The sequence below is a fragment of the Notechis scutatus genome, chromosome 1, assembly GCF_049901735.1.
Source record: "Notechis scutatus isolate UNSWTSFEM ecotype Mainland chromosome 1, rNotScu1.2, whole genome shotgun sequence".
Taxonomy (NCBI): Eukaryota; Metazoa; Chordata; class Lepidosauria; order Squamata; family Elapidae; genus Notechis; species Notechis scutatus.
In genome coordinates this window covers 13648044-13674273 of record NC_142009.1, presented here as the reverse complement: position 1 = coordinate 13674273, position 26230 = coordinate 13648044, and the positions used below count along the sequence as shown (strand labels likewise).

General features: G+C 42.5%; 1 protein-coding gene across 5 annotated transcripts in view; it reads right to left on the bottom strand.

The window, feature by feature from the left end:
• Positions 1–10932: 10932 nt before the first annotated feature.
• RAP1GAP2 (RAP1 GTPase activating protein 2) overlaps positions 10933–26230 on the bottom strand; it is a 305221-nt gene continuing 289923 nt past the window's right edge. For all 5 annotated transcript variants that reach the window (XM_087957354.1, XM_087957344.1, XM_087957358.1 and 2 more), the window contains 7 exons: positions 24378–24515; positions 22547–22665; positions 16784–16897; positions 15031–15148; positions 13857–13983; positions 11727–11803; positions 10933–10973 (listed from right to left, as the gene is read on the bottom strand). In XM_087957354.1, the coding sequence (XP_087813480.1) occupies positions 10965–10973; positions 11727–11803; positions 13857–13983; positions 15031–15148; positions 16784–16897; positions 22547–22665; positions 24378–24515 (702 nt within the window). In that variant the 3' untranslated portion in view covers positions 10933–10964. The remainder of the gene's footprint in view (positions 10974–11726; positions 11804–13856; positions 13984–15030; positions 15149–16783; positions 16898–22546; positions 22666–24377; positions 24516–26230) is intronic.

Sequence of the window (26230 nt, the reverse complement as noted above, 5' to 3'; positions counted from 1 at the left end):
CGTTCCTGAGGTAATGAAACTGACAAACCTCAGTTTATGGCGGTTAAAACTGGTTCTCTGCTGCAAAGATCTTGCGGCAGCGGTGACACCATGCCTCCACGCAACAAGCAGGGAGCAGGGATTGGAGCAGAGCACAGGCAGCCTCTAAATGTGCAGGTTTTCCCCACACCAACAGGCGTGTCAGTCAAAGTGCCTCGGCGTGTCACAAGTGACACGCGTGTCATAGGTTAGCCATCACTGCCCTACACCATTTCTAACAGATGGGACTCCAATCTCTTCTTGAAAGTTTCAAGTGATGACACTCCCACAACTTCCGAAAGCAAGCTGTTCCATGGGTTGATTGTTCTCACTGTCAGAAAGTTTCTCCTTATTTCCAGGTTGAATCTCTCCTTGTTCAGTTTCCATCCATTATTCCTTGTCTGGCCTTTGGGTGCCTTGGAAAATAGCTTGACCCCTTCCTCCCTGTGGCAGCCCCTCAAATATTGGAAGACTGCTATCCTGTCTCCCCTGGTCCTTCTCTTCACTAGACTTAGCCATGTCCAGTTCTTGGATCACTGAACCAGTAGTGGAACAGGCAGGATCCCACTGCTGCCTTAATAGGAAGCTAAACTGGAGGTATGATCCTGGCCAATAGAGACAAGGAGGAAGGAACCAAGGAAGGAACCTCAACCAATTGAACCTGTATTATGGTCGTAGAACATGCCTGGTCACCCTATGACCATGCCCAATTTTACAACTTTCTTTGTGGCGGTCATTAAGTGAATCACTGCAGTCATTCAGTGAATACTATGGTCAACAAGGGAATCCATTGTCTACAAGGGGAGGGTTTTTTAATCTGGAAACTGTTCATAAGTGACAGATTCCATTTATTATTATTCCATTTATGTCATAAATTGAAGTCACATCATCACAGGCCTCTACATGTATAACCATAAGTGTGAGTCAGTTACCAAGCACCCAAAAATAAGACCATGTGACTGCAAAGGAGGGGGGCGCAGCTGTCAGAACTTTGAATCTGGGTCATAAGTAGCCTCGGGGGAGGTATCTGTAATAACTTTGAATGTTGGCTAAGTGACCAGTCATAAGTTGAGGACTAGCTGTACTTGAGAGATGAAACCTGTATCTACTTATGTGGGAGTGAAGTGATTCGACCACAGCCAGGACCGACTTCTGATTAAACCTGCTATTCATTCATTTGTTTGGAAAGAGTTGGCTATTAAACCAGAGGGGGTATTCAGCAGGTTCTGGCAGTTCTGGAGAACCGGTAGCGGAAATTTTGAGTAGTTTGGAGAACCGGCAAATACCACCTCTGACTGGCCCCGCCCCCATCTATTCTCTGCCTCCCGAATCCCAGCTGATCGGCTGGGTCTTTGTTGGTTGCCCTGAACAGGAAAACAGAGGTGGAAAGCAGGTTAGTGGGGTGGGGAGGGAATGGGGATTTTGCAGTATCCTTCCCCTGCAATGCCCACCAAGCCACGCCCACAGAACCGGTAGAAATTTTTTTTGAATCCCACCACTGTATTAAACTAAATATGCCAAACTGAGCAGGGGGCTAGACTAGAAGACCTCCAAGGTCCCTTCCAGCCCTATGACTCTTTGTCAATGGTCTTCAAACTTGACAGCTGTAAGACTTGTGGACTTCAACTCCACAAGTCATGTTAGCTCAGGAATTCTGGGAGTTGAAGTCCACAAATCTTAAAGCGGTCAAGTTTGAAGACCCTTCCTCTGTGTCTTTGACCACCACCCTACAAAATGAATGCAGAGGTGTCAAAGTTCGCATACAAAGCTCTTCCTTTTGTCGTGTCTTGAAGGTAAGGCAGTAATATTATCTTTTTGAGGGTTACGGTTGGAATCCTGAAACTACTGTTTTTTAAATGAAGCCTGGCTCAGTGGCCCGTGGAACTTCATGCCACAGTAAAGAAAGGAATTGTCCATCCAACAAGGCTCCTGGAGTGAGGAGGGGCAAACAAGCCAAGAGACAGCTTTGACACAAAATATTTTTTTTAATTATGAATTTTGCAAAGACACGTTTAAGCAACAAAATATACATTTTTACCCTTCTGTAGAATTTTTTTTATACAATGACAAATACAAGAGGCTACCATAGCAATAAATTAAATATACATTATGTACAGCATACATCAGCAACCTGCTATGAAGCATTGCTTCTTAACACAAAGAAAAATACTTCGTTTCTTCCTAAATTTTTACAAAATCCTAGTCTTCACAATCTCACTGAACTTTAGGAACACAATAATGGGAATTCCCCCCCACCCCCTGCTATATCAAAACGGAGGAGTAAGATATATTTTGGTACTCTCCCCCAAAATTAGCATTTTTTGTAATTTGTTGCAGTACCATGCTACATTTCTGAAAGCCAAAGAAAAAAATTAATAAAAGGTATCAATGCATGCTTTATGTTTTTCTTTCTGTTCAACAAAAATAACATTCTGTTATGGTCTGAAAATTGTTTTGAAGAGTGCAATGGCTGAGGTCCTTGCCTTTTTGTAAAATAGTTTGCCCCTCGGACGTTAAACAATTCAATGCAGAATCATTCCTTTAAAACCAATCAGTGCAAAATTCTCTGTATGTCTCTGAAAGTGAGAGATTTTTTTTCCATAAATTATATCACATATCCAAGCATTTCAGCCTTGGCAGTTTAAGATGTATGGATTTCAACTCCCAGAATTCTGCAGCCAGGGAATTCTGGGAGTGGATGTCCACCCATTTTAAAGTTGCCAATGTTAAAATGTGCTGCTGTAGAGCCTCCAGATTCAGAAGTAGTGTACCTTTGAAAACCAGTGTAGGTGGTGTGTAGGATTGTGCAGGAGTACATGTCTGTGTGTGTGACTTCTACCATCCCACCACACCGAACATTTTTTTTATGAGTTTCTGGTGCTTGATTAGGAGCGAAGCTGTGCAATGGGACTAAAGTCTCACTTGAGACTTTCAAGAAGAGAGTGGACTGCCATTTGTCAGAAATGGTGTAGGGTCTCCCACTTGGGTGGGGGGTTGGACTAGATGACCTATAAGGTCCCTTCTAACTCTGATTATCTGTGTTCAGGGAAAAGCATCCCTTTAAAAATTAGGATGGAGCTGATACCTCAAATGGCAGGAATCACTCCCTGGGGGGGAAGCTAGCGAAAGCTCAAATTTGACCCACTTTTTATTATTATTTCAAAAATACAGAAGGACACACAACTCTACAACACTAGATGCAATGTTATTTCATTCATTCACTCACTTACTCACTCATCAGTCATTTATACCCCACCTTCATTATTTTCACAAATAAATCAAGGCAGAAAACATATCCAACACATCTTCCTCCTCCAATTTTCTCCACAATAACTCTGTGTAGTGAGTTGGGCTGAGAGAAAATGACTGGGCCGAGGTCATCCAGCAGCTTTTCATGGCTAAGGCAGGGCTTAAATTTGGATTCTCTTGCTTTCTAGTCTGATGCCTCCATTTTCTCATCTCTCCCCTCCCTCCCCACCTTTGGGGCAGATTCTGACCAGTTCTGGAGAACCAATAGCGGAAATGTTTGGAGAACCGGCAAGTACCACCTCTGACTGTCCCCACCCCCATCTATTCTCTGCCTCCTGCTGATTGGCTGGGTCTTCTTTTGTTGCCCTGCACAGGAGAACGGAGCTGGAAAGCAGGTTAGCGGGGTGGGGAGGGAATGGGGATTTTGTAGTATCTTTCCCCTGGCATGCCCACCAAGCAACACCACGCCCACCAAGCCATGCCCGCAGGAATGGGTAGTAAAACTTTTTGAATCCCACCAGTGCTCCAGGGGTTGTGGGTGCTCCAACACTGAGGAGAGATTGGAGAGCCGTTTGTCTGAAATGGTGTGGGGTTTCCTGCTGGAGCAGGGGGCTGGACTGGAGGACCTCCACGGTCCCTTCTGATCCTTGTTATTCTGTTATTCTCTTCCATGCCAAACTCGGGAGGGGAGGGGAGAGACTATAATGTTTTCAACCTCCTGAATTCGGTTTAATGTGGGCTCCAGAAGTTACGCTGCCACACTGGCTAACTATCCTCATCTTGGTGGAACCCAGTTTGTCCACAAGGGGGCGGGGTGGACCTTGTGGCCGGTCATTGGATGCTTACAACCTGAGGCAATCCTTAACATTGTAGAAAATGTTAGGTTTTCTAAAATCGAAAGCCACATAACAGGTAATCCTCAAGTTACAACCACAATTTCTGTTGCTAAGCAAGACAGTTGTTAAGTGAATTTTGCCCCCTTTCTTACGACCTGTCTTGTCGCTGTTTTTAAGCAAATCGCTGCACTTAGCTACTTTGTAGTTGCGGTGACTTTGCTGGTCAGAAGGTGGCCAAAGGGGATCACATGACCCCAGGGACACTACAGTGGTCATAAATATGAGTCAGTTGCCAAGCGTCCAAACTTTGATCACATGACCCTGGGGAATGCTGCAATGGTTGTATGTGTGAAAAATGGTCCTATGTCCCTTTTTCCTGCGCCCTTGTAACTTGGGTCACTAAATGAGCTGTTCTTTGAGTACTATCAATACATGGTGGTTGCCACGTGCCTGAATTTTGATCGTGTGACTACAGTGAGGTGGCGACAGTCATAAATGTGAGACTTTTTTTAAAAAAAAGTTGCATTAAAAAATTTTTTAACTAAGTAAAAATAGATGCTCTCCATTTCCTGGGGGGGGGGGAGAGGGGGTTGAACCCTTTTTATTTCATGCCCATTTCACACACACACAAAAAAATCCACCCCAAAATTTCACCAAAATAGAGATGAAAATTCCAGGCCCCTTCCCTTCTTTTTTTAGATGGCAGCCAAGGAGAAATTTTTTAAAAAACGATGTTTGGAGGGGGGAAAAAGCTGCAAAAAGTTCATTTCACGGACTGAAGCCTGAAGTTGAGCAGCGTCGTCTATTGACTAAAGATCTTGCTTTGTACTTTGTAATTGCCAGACTTTCAATAAATAAAAATTATTTATTATGGCTGGTCACACAATCAGCCAGATGTTGAGACGGGATTTGGCATTTTTGTCCATCTATCCAGGCTTTCCCAAGGACCTGAGATACGCAGATGTTGCTGTTTAATAATATGAAACTATTCCTCCCTCGTCTTGAATGAAAAACATGGCCATCTGTTTGATAGATTGAAGGTCTGTTTGTCCTGATCATTTTTATTAGCTGTGTTCTCTTGAAGAGCAAGCTCTTCATTTTCCCCCTCCCCACTTTTTTTAAATGATTCTGTTGATGAAATCCAACTAAGAAAATGCAGTTTTGAAATAAAGGATGAGGAAGGAATTAAGGATCAATAAATAAAGGCATGGACTCAGAAGGTGAGCTATTCCAAATAAAGCTGCTTTTTGCAATTTATTAATATGGTTGATCACACAGTCAGCCAGACTGGAGTTCTTGTCAACTTATCAAACCCACCGAAGGACCTGGGAGAGGCAGTCATTGTGGTTTGATGATATTCAAGATATTCTTGCAGGATGTAAGCTGTTCCAAGTAAAGCTGGCTTTTGCAATTGACTGATGGTGATTTGTGTCAATTATTATTATATACACAACAGTTCTTTAATTGACGTTGGCCTTTATATGCATCAAGCTCTTCCCAAGAATCTAGGATGTCATAATATATTGGTGTAGGTCCAAGGATATGCGTGGATGAAAACAGTGTGGCTTTTTGTAATTGACAGATGGAAATTTGGCAATGTGCAGATTTTCTAAGTGCTGTCCAAGATTTTGGGGCATAGCACCCGGTGTGCCAAAAGCCACTGGGACTACCACGACCAGTTTATGCCATAATCTTTCAACTTTGATTTTTTTTTTTAGATCTTGCTACTTTGCGATCTTCTCCAATTGTTTGTCTCCTACTATCCCATTATTGCTTCTGTCAGGGCTCCAACAAATCCACCCCCATTCAAATCATAAGTCTCTAGCCGCATCTCTCAGAGTAAAAAAAAAAGATTTATTAGGAGTGACCATGTCGGTGTTTCCTGGGTGCAGCAGGCACGAAGACACATCATTCATTTCCCCCTTGAACTGGTCTTCCCCCCACCCCCTGGATGTATATTCTCCAATGGGACATATCTATAGCCAAGAGTCATCAATCATGCTCTCCAGTAATAATCTTGTGCGCCAACAGCTTTGGCTGCCTAGCAATTATCTGAAGCATTTAAGGAATGCATTACTTTCCCCATTCCCTTTCCGTTGGCAACTAAAAAGACCAAAGAAGTATTTAGTAGACAGCCACATCAATTAGCTACCGCTTTCTTCTTTTCCACCACAGTTAAATCTCTTGTGTATTATGGGTCAAGAATATCTATGGAGATTCTCAGTCATCCAGATCATGGTTGTCCCAAAGGTGCTTTTTCAAGAGGCAACAGGACTTTCTGGTTTTTCTTTGAAGACATTTCGCTTCTCATCCAAGAAGCTTCTTCAGCTTCTGGATCAAGAGTTTATCAGATCAGATTCAGAAATCCCACGTGACTTATCACACTGTCAGCCAGGATTTGGCATTTTTATCCATCTGTTGGGTCTTTCAAAGCAGAAGATGTTGTTAAAGATACCACCACAGGAAGTAAGCTATGCCAAGTAAAGGTAACTCTTGCAATTGACTGATGGTGATTCTGTCAATGCCGATGGTGTTCAAGTGGTCCTCCAGTTATTATTACTATGGTTCACTGCACAGTCAGCCAGATGTTCAAACTGGATTTGGCATTTTTATCCACTTATCGAGTCCTTCCCAAGGACCTGGGACAAGTAGATGTGGATGTTTGATTGTATTAAAGGTATTGTCGTAGGATGCAAGCTGTTTGAAATTTGTTTGAATATTTAGTAGCTTGGGTTGGTAGTTAGGCTGTTGGTTTGAGCGCTGAACTTGGCAATTTGATTGCAAACGTTTCATCACCATTCGAGGAGACATCGTCAGTGAGTTTTGAATTGTGCTCGTCTGTCAAAACACAGGCCTTTAAATACCTTCTTATGAGATGCAAATTAGCCTGAATGTTGTTTGTTGGGGTATTTCTGAGTCATGGTCTGATTTCAGACGGTTTGATTGGCTGGCACTTGTTCCTAGGCTGTAGTTAAGTACTGTCTGTGTGAAGCAGATTAAGATTAGATGTAAACTGTGTTGGTTACATTAGAATGTAAGCTGTTCCCAGTAAAGCTGCCTTTTGCAATTGACCGACGGCGATTTTGTCAGGGCTGAAGGTTTTCAAGTGGTGCTCCAGTTGCTGTAATTATTGGTTTGGCTTTCAAATTTGGAGACATTGCTGAGACACAAGACCTCTCAATAGGTGCCAAGACAAATCAAGCTATTTTTCCAAACTGTCCAAGCGGGGCCTGACCTGAATCTAATGGACAATGTGCAACATAAAATGACCCCCAAAAAACCACCCCTCCTCCTAAGAACAACTGTGTCAGCAAGCTTCCAGTGGTGAAGGCGTATCACAACCTCAGTGAGACCAATTTTTGCAGGTTCATCTTAAGAGAGCTGTAAGGATGGTCTCCAATGTAAGAAGCCAACAGGAAAAAAAATTCTAGCAGTGGGACCATCAGGGTGGAAGAAGAAGCAAGCAGAGTTTTGTTGGCAGCATGAAAGCCCTATTATAGGTGCGTGGTGACACTGCACAGATATACAAAAGGGCCGCAGAGTATTTATCAATCTGTAACAAAAGCACAGAGGTTTTTGCAGTCCAAACCACAGCAGCAGAATTGCTGTTCCTCTTCCATATCCAAAACTAATTGGCCATTGGACAGAAGAAATTATTAATCCCAGTGATGCTGACCTGCATTCCTTCTTTGTGTCTAGATTTTTTTCCAACTTCTAACACAGTGTTTTCCAAACTTTTTCTTTCCTTGCTCCAAAACACGTAGCAGGAACTAGGAGAGGGTGGGGGTTTGCTCTTATTTTAATCTAGTAACGGCTTGCCCTGGCCCTACATTGACAGGGCAGGACACAGCTATAGAAAAAAAAGAGGAAACCCCACTCTCTCCTAGCCTTGATGATGTTACCTAGTTGCAGGGCTGGGCCGCTGGGGGCTTGGAAGGGGCTCGGGAGAATACATCTGTACAGTTCAGAGAACCCCCAAATCTCACTCCTGGCTGGCGCCACCCACCCTGCCCTGCCCCACTCCTCCTACCAGGAGTCCCCACGCGGCCCGTTCTACATGCACGTAAGAGCAGGATGCGCACGGAGGCTCAGAGACGGTGAAAAATGGGCCTCCCAGAAGTTCAGGAAGGCCGGAAACAGGCCTGTTTCCAGCTTCCAGAGAACCTCCGGATCCCGGGGAGGCCATTTTTGCCCTCTCAGAGGCTCGAGGAAAACCTCCAGAGCCCAGGGAGGGCAACCCCCCCACCACCACCATGGTGCAGGAAGCTGACTAGGCCATGCCCACCATGGCCACATCCACCCAGCAACTGGGCAGAGAACCCCTTGCTAAAATTTTTGAAGCGCAGCCCTGCCTAGTTGGGTAATGAAATATCTGCAAGAAAACCACCAAATTCAGAAATCTTTTTTTCCCCTCCCTCTCCCTCCCTCCCTCTCAAACTAGCTTTCAGGGAGACCGCAAACCAGTGACAACTATACAAATAAAAATGTTCACATGCACCTTTTATGGCTACCTGTTAAGTAAGGTCTGGGCACATCCCTTCCATCCCACCCTTCTGATAGCCATCAACACTGATGCCCTTTCCTTTCCAAGCACATGGAATGCTCAAAAGGCAGAAGAGAATTCTTGGCTCAGCACCAACTTTGTGTGGAATAATAATAGCATAAGAAAAAAAAAGAAAATGTCACTTAAATCCAGGGGATGGGGTCTTAATTAGGTAAGAAATTAGCCCACAAAACAGCAAAGTATTGTGATGATCAGGGGTGTTCAACTCAAGGCCCGTGGGGCAGATGCAGCCCGCAATATGGTTGGATCCAGCCAGCGGGGCCATCCTGGTCTATCCAATGTGAAGAGGGAAGATCAGGCCAGCCTGGTTTCGGCCCGGTCTACCTGATGTGAAGAGGAAATATGCCAGCAGTTTAGGGAGTGGTGTCAAGCTGGCCATGCCTACCCAGTAGGCCACACCCACACACCCCAAGGTCAACCACAGCCTTGATGCGGCCCTCAATGAAATTGAGTTTGACACTTCTGGTGATGATGATGATTACGACAAGGGGGTATCCATGGTGGGGTTGTGATTATGGTTTGTCGCACATTGGGTGTTTAGACTGGATTTGGCCTTTTTATCCACCTATCCCAGGGACCTTTTTATCCACCCTTCCCAGGGACCTGAGATAGGCAAGTGTTGATATTATTATTATTATTATTATTATTATTATTATTATTATTATTATTATCATTATCATTATCATTATCATTATCATTATTATCATTATTATTGACATCTAAAGATTTACCCCAAAAGCAAGATCTCAAGCTCAACAGCTACGCACAATGTTACCAATCCGTTGATAGACCAAATGAAAAAAGACAATTCAGGTCTACAGTATGTGGTACACGATTTGGGTCCTCCGTGGGACATCCTTCCATTCCAGAGGGATAAAGCATGGATGAGGGCCATGGACGAGATCTCTTCTTCCCTGGTTTTATGGAATGATCTGCTCGGATGAAGGGCAATCCATAAGTGGCTGTGGAGCTTGGTGTGGTGGAGGGTGCTCTCATTTGAAACAAACGTCCTCCCTCCCACCCTCTTTAAAATGAGACAAACACAACAAAAAAATGTCCTGCAAAAGATGGGAGAAGAAAAAAGGAAATTAGGCTTGGAAGTCATCCATACCTACATCAAGAATAACCTTCTTTAATTCTTTAAAAACACATTTAGAGAGAAGCTTTGAGAGCCATTAACTAACATGGCTTTTCAAATAGGCTCCATTAATGGAACTCACTGCCACAACATATTTGGAGGATTTTTACTTTGGAGGGCTTTGAAACCCTTCTTCAGCTCTGACAGGATAGTGGGGAATGGAAGGATTTATATTCCTCGCAGACAGCTGGTCATTTGCATCCTTTTAGAGCAGGGGTGTCCAACCTTGGCAACTTTAAGACTTGTGGACTTCAACTCCCAGAATTCCTCAGCCAGCTTTGCTGGCTGAGGAATTCTGGGAGTTGAAGTCCACAAGTCTTAAAGTTGCCAAGGTTGGACACCCCTGTTTTAGAGGGTCGTTGAGGCCACTTGGAGGTTATTCTATGTCCTCCTCAAAGAAAATGCAAGCAAGTCCAGCTGCCTCCTGAAAAAAGCACCTTTGGGAGGACCATGACCTGGATGGCTGAGAATCTCTACAGACTTAGCATCGATTTGAAGTTATGATGGACACCTCTCCCCAAAATGGAACTTACGAGACAGATGTGAAGTTCCAATGACCAGGTCCTCCCTACTTGCGGACCTGTAATCCCAATGTCCACCACCTTCAGGATCGGCTGCTGAAATTCTTGGCAGCAAAATAGCAACTTTAAAAAAATGAAACTGTCACGGCATTGACATTTGCCAATTTGCTGCTGAATCAAACTATGAAACAGCTGGGCAAAACCAGCATTTAATGTATTTGGTGGTTTTTTTAAAAAAATAATAATAAAATAAACCGACTCAGCAAAACATGTTGGGGGGAAAATGGGTCAAGTATTCAAGTCCTGCCACTTTAGTGAGATCATTGCAAAACTGTGGTCATACAGAGGTGACCCAAAAAGAGTCTGAGGGGAGTCACAATTTTGTAATGAAAGTCCTTTCTGAAAGTCTAAATGAGCTTTCTTTGCAGTCAAAACCAGCGTCTTGCCTTTTTTTTTTTTATTGCAACTGATCGTTGTACCCTTTGCAACTCTCAAAAGGCCCATAATAATCATAATAAAAAAAATTGTACCCACTGGAAAAAATATCCTGCCTGTCATTATTGTCGTCAATACTTGGCATTAAATATATGGGCTAAATATAAGTTACCTTTTACAGGTCCTTAGGGGTCATTCTTCAACTAATGTGTCTGCGAACAAAGGAAACATGTTCTGTTAATTATATAAGCATTTTTACAATCTCCTCTGACCCTCTACATTAGCCAGACTCCAATGCCTCTAATCCTCTGCTTTTTTTTGACATACACCCAAGCACAACAGTAACTACAGATCTTTTATTTCAGCCTTGTTTCTTTCTAAGTTCTTTTCTAAGGTTCTTTTAGATCAATTCACTATCAGTTATAGAATAGAACGAGTGGCTACAGCTCTTGCATTATAAATACTTCAAAACTTGCCAGATTTTTTTTTTTAATTCCATGAATTTTTTACTTTTCCCTGGGCTTAAAAAAATGAAACAAACAGGACTCCGGTGACAATCTATTCTACTACATCATTTGAGAGAGTTCATGAGATCCAAAGTGGAAAAGATGATTTGGAGGGGAACAAGTGAGCCCTGACTGCATCGATTCAGGTCTCCTTAAAGATGCAAAGCCTTTTTCTGGGTTTGGACAGTAGCCACATGGTCCCAAAAGAAACATCTTTGAGTTAAAGAAACATTCAATCAGCACCTCCATAACTTAAAGGCATATATTCCAAGCATCATTCAGCTACCATATCAATCTTGGAAAAGATAAAACTTCTTTTAACCAAAGAAGAATTGTATCTCACTAAATGCAACCACAAGTCACCAATACTCATTGGAGTCAGATGTTAAGCATTCAAAAGTAACAAAGCAAGTCCCTGCCCTGATTTAAGGGAAGGTAGTTACGTTCATCTTTACTTACCGGGCCAGAGCTTGAATGGCTAAGTTTATCAAAGCGAAATTTTAGATTTGATCTCGGAGAATTTCTGCTTTTTATATCTGTGGAACAATACAAAAAAAAAAAAACCCGCAAAAAAACCCAACCCAAATCAGTTACTTTCTAATTATTTATTTGGAAGATTCAGAACTGATATCCATTAAAACAAGAAAAACAAATAAAAAACAATTCCATTATCAACAGTTTGTGGTTCTTTATTTGTATCATTATTGGTGTCCTATTTACAATTAAATCTTAATGCAAGTATATAATTACTACAGTTGTAGCTTAACCTCTTTGTTTTCTTTATTTTTCTATGTTGTGTATGTGTTTGTTTATTTTAATTGTAAAACCAATAAAGTTTATTTTAAAAAAAACCAAAGGAATGAAAATCCCAGCAATGATTGTTTCACAGCAATACCAATATTTACACATATGCAATGTTCTCTCTCTCTCTCTCTCTCTCCCTCTCACACACATATACACAAACACACACCTCAGGTGTCAGCTAAAGAGAAGAGTTAAATAGTTGTGGCAAATTAGTTACTTGCTTGCTTGCTTGATTAATTTATTCAAAACATATATGCTGATATAAATCAGGAGACAGCAATGGTAATGAGGAAGATGGTTGTTATTCTGAGGTCAGTGATATGTTTTGATTTCTCCTTCATTTTTTTTTAGAAAATTTAAGAAAAAAAGTAAGAAAATTCTAGAAGTTTAGAGCAATTTCTTTACCCTAACCTTCTTTTTTTAAAAACTTTTGTTTACTGAATAAAGGAGAAGGGGAAGGAATCTTCAGATACCTGCAAAGCTTTTCTTCCTGTGAAAATCTCAAACTTTCAATTCAAAGTCTTGTGCCAGCCAGTCAAGGTCAGGTCTTGAAGTCTTCTGACCATAACAGGACCACAAGGTCATGGTGCCTGATTTGATTAAAAAACCTTGGGGTTGTTTGTGCTAACCTAGCATTGGATATTGTGAAATTGGATGCTAATTGGTGTATCTGTGCTGTGATTATTAAGGTGCTCCTGACAGCTTATAAGTAATTTGGATTTGATCTTGCTTGGTATGTATGGTTTTTATGTTGTGTTTAAATCTGTTTGAGCTAATAATAAAGCCTAAAATCCCTTTTATTTACTGGTGTGCTTATCTGGGTCCAAAAGAACCAATTGGCTGGGCACCACTCTGACAGTTGGCAAAACAGAGACCGTACATAACCTGTGGAATATTAATGGTGTTTGCCAGTCTCTCTATCTGTCAGCTCTGTAATATAGGGAGTCTGGTCTTCTGTTAATCTGGGAGTAAGATTCAACTATCTGAATACAGAATAACAGAGTTGGAAGGGACCTTGTAGGTCATCTAGTCCACCCACCCCCATCCAAGCAGGAGACCCTATACCATTTCTGACCGATGGCAGCCCAGTCTCTTTTTGAAAGCCTCCAGTGATGAAGCTCCCACAACTTCCAAAGGTAACTTCTGTTCCATAGGTTGATTATCCTCACTGTCAGAAAGTTTCTCCTTATTTTCAGGTTGAATCTCTCCTAGTTCAGTTTCCATCCATTATTCCCTGCCTGGCCTTCAGGTGCCTTGGAAACTAGCTTGACCCCTTCTTCTCTGTGGCAGCCCCTCAAATATTGGAAGGCTGCTATCCTGTCTCCCCTGGTCCTTCTCTTCACTAGACTAGCCATGCCCAGTTCCTGTAACCGTTCTTCGTATGTTTTAGTTTCCAGTTCCCTAATCATCTTTATTGCTCTTTTCTATACTTTTACTAGAGTCTCAACATCTTTTTTATAGTGTGGTGACCAAAACTATCTGGATAGCTTTGATGTATGAGTGGGGCAAGCACTCAGGCTGCAAAAGGCACTTGCAAATGGCTCTATATTCTGATGTGATACACACATCAGGCCCTGCCTGCATTTGAAGCATAACTATATCCATATCTCTAAGCAGGCATGGGCTTGGCTAATATTTACATGGGTGACCACCAGGAAACTCTCGGCACAATTAACTAGACTACAAAGTTCCTATTCCAAAACACAACGCTAAGCCTACCTACTAGGTCCTCTTCACCAGTGACGTCATTCAAAGCCCATCCAGATAGGGTTTAGTCAAACTCACCAGTGGGGCTCCTGCTCATGATAACAGGGGTTGAGGCTGATGCTAAATTTGGATTCTCGATGCTTTGGGAAGGACTGTAAACAAATACGTCTTGCTTATATGGTGATGCAGTTGAGGACTGGCTGCCCTGTGAATTAAAGAAAGTGTCGGTTTTATTTAATTTTATACACCACCTTTTCTCTTAAAGGAGTCCAGAATACATTTTGTGCAGAATACATTTTTCAAAAAAAATAAAACAAAACCAGTGAAAATAATATATGTCTCTTACAATGATCTCAACTTCCTTCCTTTGATGTTAAAACCAATCTCTTGACATAACAGGAAGGAGGGAGGAAGGGAGGAGGGAAGGAAGGAAGGAAGGAATGAAAGAAGGAAGGAAAGAAGGAAAGAAGGGAGGGAGGAAGGAAAAGTTAATGTTGCCATTTCTTAGCTCACTGCATTATAAATTGCTGAGACCTTTTAAGATTCAGGGGTATATAAGCATAGAAAAATGAAAGAATGGCCCTTTTAATAAAGTAAATATATTAGCACTGTTGCTAAGGTGAGAACACTGTACTGTAATTTAAACCAAAATAACTTGTTTGAATAAAATTGCTATTGTTTAGAAAGAGCTCCGAGTAAATAAATGGCTTTGGGTAAGACAGGCTAGATTTATTATCAAAGCTATGAGAAGAAAACCATGACTTAAATCTAAAACAAGCCGAAAGGAGGTGTAAGCTGCTCAAATAGACACCTTCCCAATTTGCGTATGTATAAGAAGGAGGGGTGGTAAAACATCCTCAGACTTGCAAAATTGTGTTCTTTTAACCACTCTCAATGAAGTAGCCTTAACCTTCCTGTGACATTTGATATTCTAGTTAGGGTTTCCCAATTTGACAACTTTAAGACTTGTGGACTTCAACTCCTAGAATTTCTCAACCAGCCATACTGACTGAGGGATTCTGGGAGTTGAAGTCCACAGGTCTTAAAGGTGCCAAGTTTGGAGTCACCTGTCCTAGTCAGTTCTACCTGATGGGGCTGGCAAACATAAGAGGAAACAAGAGTTATGCAACTCTGCTGATGGCAGCTGAGGAGAAAGATGCTAATGATTTAATACATAATATGCTAAAAGAATTCTGTTTGGTTCAGGAGCTTTTGCCACCTCAGATCAATCAAGAGCAGAGAGCAGTCTTACCAGGTTTTCGTATTCTTCCATATTTTCACTCTCTCCTGCAGTGCTGCTGAAACTGCTGGTACTTGAGGATGAACGGGAAATATTTGACTTTCCATTCTCTTTGAGCTTAATGAAAGGCCTGGCAGAAAGTGAGAGAAAAACAGAAATGCATCAGGAGGCATATGTTAGGATTCCCCAACATCCAAATTTCCATGTGTGGAAGAAAACCCAGGTCTTCATGGCCTTTTAGAAGGCTAAGAATGTCAAGACCATGCAGAGACAAACCCAGGAAAAGGACCACCTTCCTCTCACTCCACAAAGAAAAGCCTCAAAACAATCCCACAGCTAAATTATACCCAGATTGGAAAAGAAAGGAGAATTTGCAGAAAGGACATCAACTACAAGTTGACATTGTCTGTATAATTTGTCCCTTTGTTCCTCCAACCCTGAAGTCAATAGATGACTCCAACAAGCAGAGGATGTATTCCAAGAGTCAGAAAAGCCTCCTCCACTCCACCATTTGCTTGCATCGTTTTTGAGTTTGTTTGCTTGTTTGTTTGTTTGTTGATTTGATTTGTCAATCACTTACAAGATAATATGTATAAGTAACATGAGTAAGAATACAGGAAATAGGTACGAATAAATGGACAGGGACGGTAGGCACGATGGTGCACTTATGCACGCCCTTACAGACCTCTTAGGAACAGGGTGATGTCAATAGTGGATAGTTTGAGGGTAAAGGAGTGGGGTGGGGGGTTAGAGGATGTAACAACAGAGTCAGGTAGTGCATTCCAGGCATTGACCGCTCTGTTGCTGAAGTCGTATTTTCTGCAATCAAGTTTGGAGCGGTTTACATTGAGTTTGTATCAGTTGTGTGCTCTTGTATTGTTGCAGTTGAAGCTGAAGTAGTCATTGACTGGTAGGACATTGTAGCAGATAATTTTGTGTACTACACTTAAGTCCAACTGTAGGTGGTGTAGTTCAAAGTTGTCTAAGCCCAAAATTTCAAGCCTGTTGATATAGGGTGTTTTGTTGCGAGCAGAGGAGTGTAGTACTCTTCTCGTGAAATACTTCTGGACTCACTCCATTGTATTAATGTCCAATATACCAGTGGTCCCCAACCACCGGGCCCCGGACCAGTACCGGTCCGTGGATCATTTTGTACCGGGCCGCTTATTTTGCTTGGGCGCCGCCATCTTGTTTCGACGGCGCTTGAGAAAGTGCTTCGAGGTGAGCTTGTCGGTCGTCAGTTGGAAAGCGGTGTTTGGGTGCTGAAGGAATCCTTGCGCCTTAGTTTCGTCGAAGGGGGGGGGCGGCTTCGAACGAAGAGCCGTCCCGATGGCAGTGGAGTCTCGTGTTACTCAGGAGGAGATTAAGAAAGAGCCCAAAAAGCCCATCGACAGCGAGAAGGTACAAAGGAGGAGTTGAAGGTGGCGGGGAGAAGCGGGGGACGGCTGGCTGGCCGGTCGCTCGGCTTGCCTTGCCTTGGTCGTGCATACTGATGCCGGTACCGGTCCGTGGATCGGTCCGTGGATTGTACCGGACCGTGGTACAAAAAAGGTTGGGGACCACTGCAATATACAGTGCGGATTCCAGACCGATGAGCTGTATTGGAGTATCCATTGATTCCTGAAAACTTTAGTGGTGGATCGTTTCACATGTGAAATGGTGAGTCCACAGCTTTTAGTGGATGTCACTAACCTGAATCCCAGAAAATCATGACTCCATTTGAATGCCATCAACCAATGAGTTTAAAATTGCACCTTGCTTTTACCTCTCTTTGTTGGGACAGATTTCTGGAGAGCTTGGGTTCGAGGAAGCCTCTGATTTCATATCAAGGGAGGAATGCCCTCCATCGGGGGTTTTGGGTGTTCCTGAGCCACTGTCACTATGGAGAAAGGGACCAACAGAAGAGAATTAAAGCAGCCCCAGCATAAACTTAGATACCACCCAAAAGAGACCATAAAAAAATAAACCAGAAGGAAACAAGACTACAGCACATCTTCTCCAGATAAACGGGGATTAACGCCAGACAAGCAATCAAACAGAAAACTATACCCTAATGAAGGAACTACCAAGGAGAAAACCACATCCCTGCAAAAACTGGCAGGGCAAACTAATAAACCCACTATTCACTAGCACTGATGATGTTACCCAGTTGGGTCATGAAACTTCTGCAAGCAAGCAGTCAAGCCCAGAGACCACCAGAGAGACCACAGAATAAAGGGAAATAGTGTACTGTGGATACCATCATCACAATTATCAGGTTTAGCATAAAACAACCCAGTGAAACAGATAAACTGTAAGAGTGACTAACCCCAGACCACCTGCTAAACTCCTATGGATATTCTGGAGAGAGAGAGAAGTTCAGCACCAGTCTGAAACATGGAATAATAAACTTTATCATGGGACACAAATAGTTATTTTCATTCCTACAGATATGGACCTGAATTTAGGTCTCCTGGTTGCTATCCATTGTCACAGCCGTGATTCTTGCATTGGCTTATCTATTTCTAGCCTCAGATTCAAGCCACCAATATCCTGTTGTCCCAGTTTTCAAACTGCGATATAGGAAGAGGGTGGTTTAGAGGCTCCTCAAGGGAAAAGTTAATAGGAGTATCTTTCTTTCCCACATTGCAAATTGATGCAGCAAATCTAGGACAATCCAGATGATGGGTTTCTGGGTGCCAGCCAAAGCTAGGAACCAAAAAGACTACAATCTAGGGACTGAATATATGAAAAGAAAGAGGGGCACACTTTTTCTTCTTCTGTTCTTTTTTCTTACAGCCAACAAAGATGTCCCAAGGGTGCTTTTTCAGGAGGCAACTGGACTTTTTGTTTTTTTTTCTTTGAAGATGTTTCGCTTCTCATCCAAGAAGCTTCTTCAACTCTGACAGGATAGTGGGGAATGGAAGAATTTAAGCTCCTTGCAGAGAGCTGGTCATTTGCATCCTTTTGGAGGGTCACTGACGCACTAGGAGGTTTAGCTGTGTCCTCAGGGTCACCTGAGTGGTGCTCCTGGTTCCTGTAGTCTGCAATTTTTTTTCTCTGGAAATCCATTCCTACTCTCATTCCTACTCCTTGTTCTGCAAGAAGCATAAATCCTTCCATTCCCCACTGTCCTGTCAGAGCTGAAGAAGCTTCATGGATGAGAAGCGAAACATCTTCAATGAAAAAACAAGACCAAACTGTCTGTGTTGGCCACAATCCAAAGGCGAATTGAATTGCTCAAAGCAAAGCTTTGGCTACAGACACATATATAGTAGTTAGATAATCAGTTATGAGTTATGAATAAAAGAAGCACTAAGCCTGCTTAAACTAAAACCTGTTTGTTTACTTATAAAAAAGCATCCTTTTTATTAATTCACTAGATTTTTATTTTACTTTCCGTGGAGTCCTTGGTGTTTTCTGAACTTGGTTGTTTGCTTGCAGTCCTTTCTTTATTTGACTAAGTAACATCATTTCTAGAAGACCTAGAGAAGCGTTGCTTTACACAGGACAAAATCATCTTAATTTTAGGATTTGACAACTGAATAACATTGTTTATAATTTTATGCTGCTTTATGGTGGGGGAAGTTGTCACATGTGATGGATCACTAAATGCAATCTATGTGCAACTACAATTCTCTCTCTCTTTTTTTTTTTGTCTGTATGAAATCTTTAACTCAGCAAAACGATGGATCATAGAGCAGCAATTTTTGAACTATACTGATTTATAGATTGCATCCAAAATCTGGAACCCATGACTCTTGTGGAATTGAAATTTGGAAAATTTTGTAACAGATTTTATGACTTACAGTACAAATATAAAAAGAATACTAGATTACTAAAACTGTTAAGTATTATATGTTGAAAACTAATTCAGAAAATTACCATAATAAATATATTGCATTAATTATTAGTGAATAAAATATAAAAATATTAAACTACTGAATTATTAAACAAGGCAGTGAATATATATTATATATATATATATATATACTCCAGAGAAGTTCCAGAGACAGGAAGTCTAGTCCTGCCAAGAATGTAATAAGGGTTAACGGAGAGGCAGTTTCTGTGAGCAACACCAGAATGTTTCCTTCCTGCCTTCCTTACAGGATTAGCCCTGTAATTTCTTCTAACAACCGATTCTCCGAACTGCTTAGAATATTAACAACCAGTATGTATGTATGTATGTAGGGTATGTATGTAGGTATGTATGTACGTATATATTAAACACATACAGGTGTAGACATGTACAACATATAAATTATCGTAAAGCATTTTATGACCTAATTCAAAATGTCATAAAACATTTCTTGTGGTCACCCACTGAAGTGTGAATGTGCTGTACAGTTTCAACATAGGCTCATCTCTAAATATCTCTCTGAATTTTTAAGAACTTTTCCAGAAAAGGAAGCACATTAGAAGCTCTAATGTTGTTGAAGGCATGGAGGAATCTGGTAAGGAAATATCTCTGAAACAATGACTCAAGGAGTCACAGATTATCTAGTAAAGTTATATAAGAATGTGTCTATGCACACGCCTACGGGACCATGCCAGTAAGTCTGTGTTAATGCCGTGTTTCCCCCAAAATAAGACCCTGTCTTATATTTTTTTTGCCACCAAAAAAGGCACCAGCTCTAATTTGGGGGAATGTCCTCCATTGACCAACTTCATTTGCGTGCGTCACCCCTTTTCTCTGTCAGAGGCCTTCAGGAACTTCTTCTGCGGCCGGCAAGGCTTTCCTGAAGGCCTCTGCAGCCGATAACGGAACTCTGGATCGATCCAGAGCTTTGTTATCAGCTACAGAGGCCTTCGGGAAAGCCTTGCCAGCCTTGCTGGCTATAGAAGAAATGGGCCGGCAAGGCAGGTGTTGGGGTGTGCGAGGCCTGGCTACAACTATCCAAAGGTACATAGTAGGACAGCTCCACCCCCATATCCCCATCCTAGTTTAATTTTTACCCATCCACTCTGGAGTGGGCGGGATCTTAATTAGGGCTTATTTTGGGGGGGTAGGTCTTATATTGGGCGCACATGTAAAAATCAAGCTAGGACTTACTTTCAGGGTAGGTCGTATTTTCGGGGAAACGGGATATAAATGTCACTGGGTTGTTTAACAACTCAGTAGTTTAATATTTTGACATTTTATTCACTAATAATAAATTCAGTATATCCATTATAGTAATTTTCTGAATTAGTTTTCAGCATACAACACTTAACAATTTGAGTAATCTAGTAGTTCTTTTTACAATGCGTTATAATTTGATCCATTTTATTTCCAACAATTATCTAGACAACCTTAATGCAACTTAACTGGAGTTCTGTAACCCTTTTATAAAACTGCAAATGTGGGCCGTGAGCGTAGTCAAGGCAACGAATTCGTTATCTCATACCTAATTCATCCCATGTTAGAGATTTTGGAATATCAAACCACAGTTCTCTCAAGCAAAAAGTCTCAACGTCAAACAGAATCTGGTTTAGCAACTGCTACCGCGAAGAATCTAAGATACACAGGTAGTCCTTGACTTACAATCATTCGTTTACTGCCGTCTGAAGTTTCGGTGGCACTGAAAAAAAAGCAACTCGTGACCATTTGTCACACTTACAACCAAGGTGGCAGATCCATGATCAAGGTGATCAAAGGCTTTGGAAAAAGTTCAGAGAGTAGTTGCTCTAAGATGATCAGGGGCCTGGAGACTAAAACACATGAAGAACAGCTGCAGAATTTGGGTTTGGCTAGTCCAGGAATCAGCAACCTTAAACACTCAAAGAACCACAAAGGTCCTAACCGGAAGCTTCCTGTTCAATTCTGGAGCTGACCAGAAGTCCGGTTCCCCCACCATAGCCTCTCCTCCTAGCGTGGCGTCCTTTTTTCTCTGCTGACTGGAAGTCCGGTTCCCCCACCTGTCCTAACTGAAAGCCCTATCAATTGTGGAGCTGACTGGTGACAGGGAGCCACAGCAGAGGGATGAAAGAGCCACATGCGGCTCCAGAGCCTCAGGTTGCTGACCCCAGGCTAGTCTAAAGAAAAGAAGGACGTGGGGAGAGGGGCATGTTAGCATTATTCCAGTATTTAAGGGACTGCTACAAAGAAGAGAGGGTCAAATTATTCTCCAAAGCACCAGAAGGCAAGACAAGAAACAATGGTTGGAAACTAATCAAGGAGATCAGCAACCTGGAATTCAGGAGAAACTTCCTAACAATTCATCAGTGGGATGACTTGCCTCCAGAAGTTGTGAGGGCTCCATCACTAGAGGTTTTTAAGAAGAGACTGGACAGTCACTTGTCTGAAACGGTTCTCCTGCTTGAGCAGGGGGCTGGACTAGAAGACCTCTAAGGTCGCTTCCAGCTCTATTCTATTCTAATTCTAAATTTAGATGACTGGCAACAGATTCATATTTATGACGGTTGCAGTGTCCCAGGATCATGTGATCTCCTTCTGTGACCTTCTAACAAGCAAAGTCAATGGGGAAGCCAGATTCACTTAACAACCATGATATTAATTTAACAAGGTCATAACATGGGGCAAAACTGACTTAACTGTCTTCTTAGAACCAGAAATTTCAGACTAAATTGTGATTGTAAATTGAAGACTACCCATATATGACAAGCTCTGCTGGATTAGGTCAAGATCTACGATGGACCAATATCTGCTTTCTACAGTGGCCAACTGGAGCCCCACAAGCAACAGATGAAGCCATATTGCTTTTTCACTTTCCATGTTACTAATTCCACCTCCAACTAGTATTTGGAGCTATGCTGTCCTCAATCCTGAATTAACATTAATAGATAAGATTTATCCTCCAGGAACTTAACCAATTCCTTTTAAAAGCTATCCAGGTAAATGGCCGTCACCACTTCCTAATCCAACATTTAACCCGGGCTGGGCGATTAATTTTCCCAAAGGGCAACAAAACAAACCAGAATAGACAGGACTTCCACAAGAGCTTGGAGTTGAAAGAACTTCTTTGCTTCCTGCAAAGAACCCAACCCCTGAGGGCTAGCTTTTATCCCTTAAAAGCCTTGCAGCCTTACTCCCAAGTCACCCGTGCTGCTGTAGCTGCTCTTTCCTTCAAGCAGCCCTGCGCACATGCGCACTGGGCACAGGCTCCTCGGGGTCTTCTGCATCACTGCTGCCAGACTCCACAAGCTCCGAAGGCAGCACCCCACTCCCCGATAGTCCTGGCCCCATCCCTGCATCACACGCAGGCCCCTCATCTGAGTCCTCGCTCTCAGAGACCTCAGCCATCCGCACCTGCTGCCGGCGAACCACAACAGTTGTAGGGGATGACCAGGTACAACGAAAATATATCTGCTCAAGCTCCGCATTGGGGACAGGAAGGGCATCCGGCCAGTAAACGCTCTGTTAGCTCCATTCAGTTGCACAGACTCCACCTCGCAAGGGATTATGGAGTCATTAAATAATGATGATGATGCATGATTCTTTAAAACACAATCATGTTCTGCCCCCGAAGCTGCCGTTTCTCTAAGCTAAAACACTCCAAAGGCCCCAATACAAGGCACCACGTGCATAAACATATATTTATGGAATTACCATCGGCTCCGGGGTTCTGCTTGGCTTTCGGATCCAGTGTGCAAACGGGGAAATAAGCCCGATCGCCTCTTTATAGGACTCCTTGATTGATTCTTGGCTGTTGCTGCTGCTAACGGAGGCTGAAGAAAGAAACAATTGATCCCAAGTTCTGTGCAAACATGCTTAGCAATCATTTACATTCTACATTTTCTTGCATGGAAGCCTCTGTTCATTCTATTGCACAGCGCAAGATCCTCGTGGGGAAAGCTGAGCTGAGAGAGAATGAGAGTCACCAATTCAAAGCTGCCATAGTTGAATGACAGCTTGAACCTAGATAACTTGTCCAACTTCAACACCTCAACCACTACATTACATGTAGTCCTTGACTTACAACCATTCCGTTTAGTGACTGTTCTAAGTTACAAAGGCACTGAAAAAAAAAGTGGCTTATGACCATTTTTCACAGTTATGACCTTTCCCATGGTCAAATTTTGAACACTTGGCAACTGGCTCCTATTTTGCAACTTCTGACAAGCGATCAAGGGGGAAGCCAAATTCACCTAACAACTGTGTTTACTAACTTGACAACTGCAGTTATTCGCTTAGCATCTGTGGCAAGAAAATGGGACAAAATTCACTTAACAACTGTCTTGCTTAGCAACGGAAATTTTGGGCTCAACTGCAGTTGTAAGTCAAAGACTATCTGTACACCATATTTTCTTAAATTCTATTTGTATACATCCTTCCATTGAATTTGGCCTCTTTGGTACCCTTTCTTCCTATAATTAAATGTCACCATTCAGTCTGTAAGCATTGTGAGGCAGAGATCATACTGTGTTTATGTGTACAGAAAGAGAAAGCATGTGGAGAATTCATGGAGTTGAGCAATCCAGATATTTGCTTTTGAAAAAGCAATCAAGATTTAAAACAAAGAAAGTGATGTTTGGAATGTCACAGGCCAAAGCAGAGGTGGTATTCAGCAGGTTCTGACCAGTTCTGGAGAACCGGTAGTGGAAATTTTGAGCTTCCGTGGTCATATGGCGAGTATGACTATAAGCCGAAGTGTATGGAACACTGTTACTTTCCCACTGAAGTGGTACCTATTTATCTACTCTCATTTGCATGCTTTTGAGCGGGAGTGGGAGCAAGGACAGGAGCTCACCCCATCAAGCAGCACTTGATCTCGAACTGCCAACCTTTCGGTCAACAAGCCCAGCATCTTAACTACTAGACTGGGTGTCAGCAACCTGTGGCTCTGGAGCCGCATGCAACTCTTTGGGCCCTCTGCTGTGGCTCCCTGTTGGATGATCCTACCACTGGCTGGCCCCGCCCCTCACCCTCCCTTCTCAGTCACTTCTCCTCTGGCGTGAGAAGATAAAACACAGAAAACGGAAATCAGAGGGGAGGGAGGGAGACCCACTTCCCACAGAAAACACTGGGAGCCACAAAACCTGGATAGGCATGGCTGGGGGGAGGTCATGTGACTGGATGCGACTGACATTGAGTTGGCCACACCTACCTACCCAGGTTTTGAGGCTCCCGGTGTTTTCTTTTCTGTGGGAAATGGGTCCAAATGGTTGAATGTTTAAGGTTGCAGACCCCTGTACTAGACTATTGAGAGAGGTACCGAAGAGGTACCTATTTATCTACTTGCATTTGCATGCTTTCAAACTTCTAGGTTGGCAAGAGGTGGGACAAGTAACGAGAGCTCACCCCATCATGCGGCGCTCAGGTCTTGAACCCAGGCTTTCAACTTCAGCTGACAAGCTCAGCGTCTTTAACCGTTGAGCCATCATGTCCCCTTCCCTTCTTTTGGACTGAGCTAAATTGTTCTAAATTGCATGGCACTTACAGAGAAGGTGGTCTTGGTTACTTCAACACTGTTGTGCACAATCCCGCCACTCAAGCTCCCAGGGATTCCTCCAGGCTGGTGCTTCTTCTGGCTTCCTACCATGGTTTCCATGGAGTGGCTGCGGACGCGGATCGCTCTCTATTGGATGAAATAAGAGGAAGGTCAAGATCAGGACTGGAAACATTTGGACGTTGTTGTTTTGTTTATACCCAAGCATAGCTGGACAAAGCACAGTCATGAGATCCTTGCATACACAAAAAGGCGCCCTCCATGCAGAAGAAGGGAGGATTAGGAAAACATTTTTCAGTCTGAAGGAGGTTATGATTGGATGTTTGCAACCCAAAATAAGACCTTTCCACACTGTGACATTTACTTGCAGATCCTATGTATATTTATACACTGACTTGTATTTATAGATTTACTGATTAGCTGAAAATCAATCCATGCAACCTCCTAACTGAACATTAAGTGTTGGTTCAAATTCCTGATCTTTGACCAGTCTGTCTCTCTCTCTCTCTCCCCCTCCTTCTCTCCTTCCCTTCCATCTCTCTTTGAGGTCCTTGGTGACTGGTTGTTTTCTTAGAACTTAGAATCACTTCATTGTCACTTTGAATGTACACTAATCAGCATGGATTAAAATGAAAATTCATTGCATACACAAAGGGTCACCACTGCCAATATAAACTACATAGATATGACTAAATAAATCAATACAAAATTATGCACATACCCACATATATTATATGACACAGAGAAACAACCCAGTCTAGTTCGGATGTAATCATGTACATGGCGAGAAAAACAAATCTTGCAAGTTTACCAGACGGATGGCCTAGGGAATAAACCTCTTATGGAATCTGGTAGTCCTGCTAGAAATACTTTGAAAGCTCCTCCCAGAGGAGATCATCAGAAACGCACCATGAAGTGGGTGTGTGTGGTCTAAGCTCTAAGCTCATATAGCTCTAAGCTCATATAGCTTATAAGCAGTATCCTGAATAACAGGAAGTGAGCTTCCTATAATCTTCTTGGCTGTCCTTACGACTCTCTGTATGGACTTTCTATCTGAGGCACTGCTGCCACCAAACCAAACAGGGATGCAGTGTGTTGCAGATGTTTCTGCAGTGGACTAATGAGGTTATCTGATTGGGCAATGAAATATCGGCAAGAAAATAACCACACTCGGAGAGTACCCTCCACAGTTCCCTTGAAGTATAAATATTCTCTTCTTTGGGTACCCCTCTCTTTCTCATCAACACCATGCTTTTCTTATTGTTGTTATTTTTTTTGCTAATATTCATACTAATACTAAACTTGGGCCAATATTCTAGAGTAGAACATGGTTATTCATATTAAAAAGAGGTCACTGTCAGGTGCAAGCAGCCAGAACCACTTGTGGATAGGCCCAAACAGATACTTTATTGCTGATCACCTATATTACAAGAATCTTGCTTGTCCGTCTCCCCTTGGGAAAAGACAAATAGATATAAACCTAAAGTTTTGATCTTAGACCTTTCCTCCCTCAAACAGACTCTAGGCTGGAATGTTTCTTTACTCCCACTGGCAGGGCTCCCTCCCACTTCAGTCAGTGGCTCCACAACAGTCACCCAAAATACAGGCTGCATCTGCACAATGGTCTTGACTTGGTTGTTGAATTAACCCATTCTAGGGGTCTGCACGACATCTTGTACTATAAACTCCCACATACAGTATTAAGCAAGGCTCATTTTCCATTCCCCTTGGAGAGGAATGCCTTGAATGGAGCCAGGGGTACAATGCAAAGTTTTCCAGTGATTTCCGACTTGCAATGTTTTAAGTTAAAATCTCTCTCCTGTCAAGCTCAGTCACTGGTTACA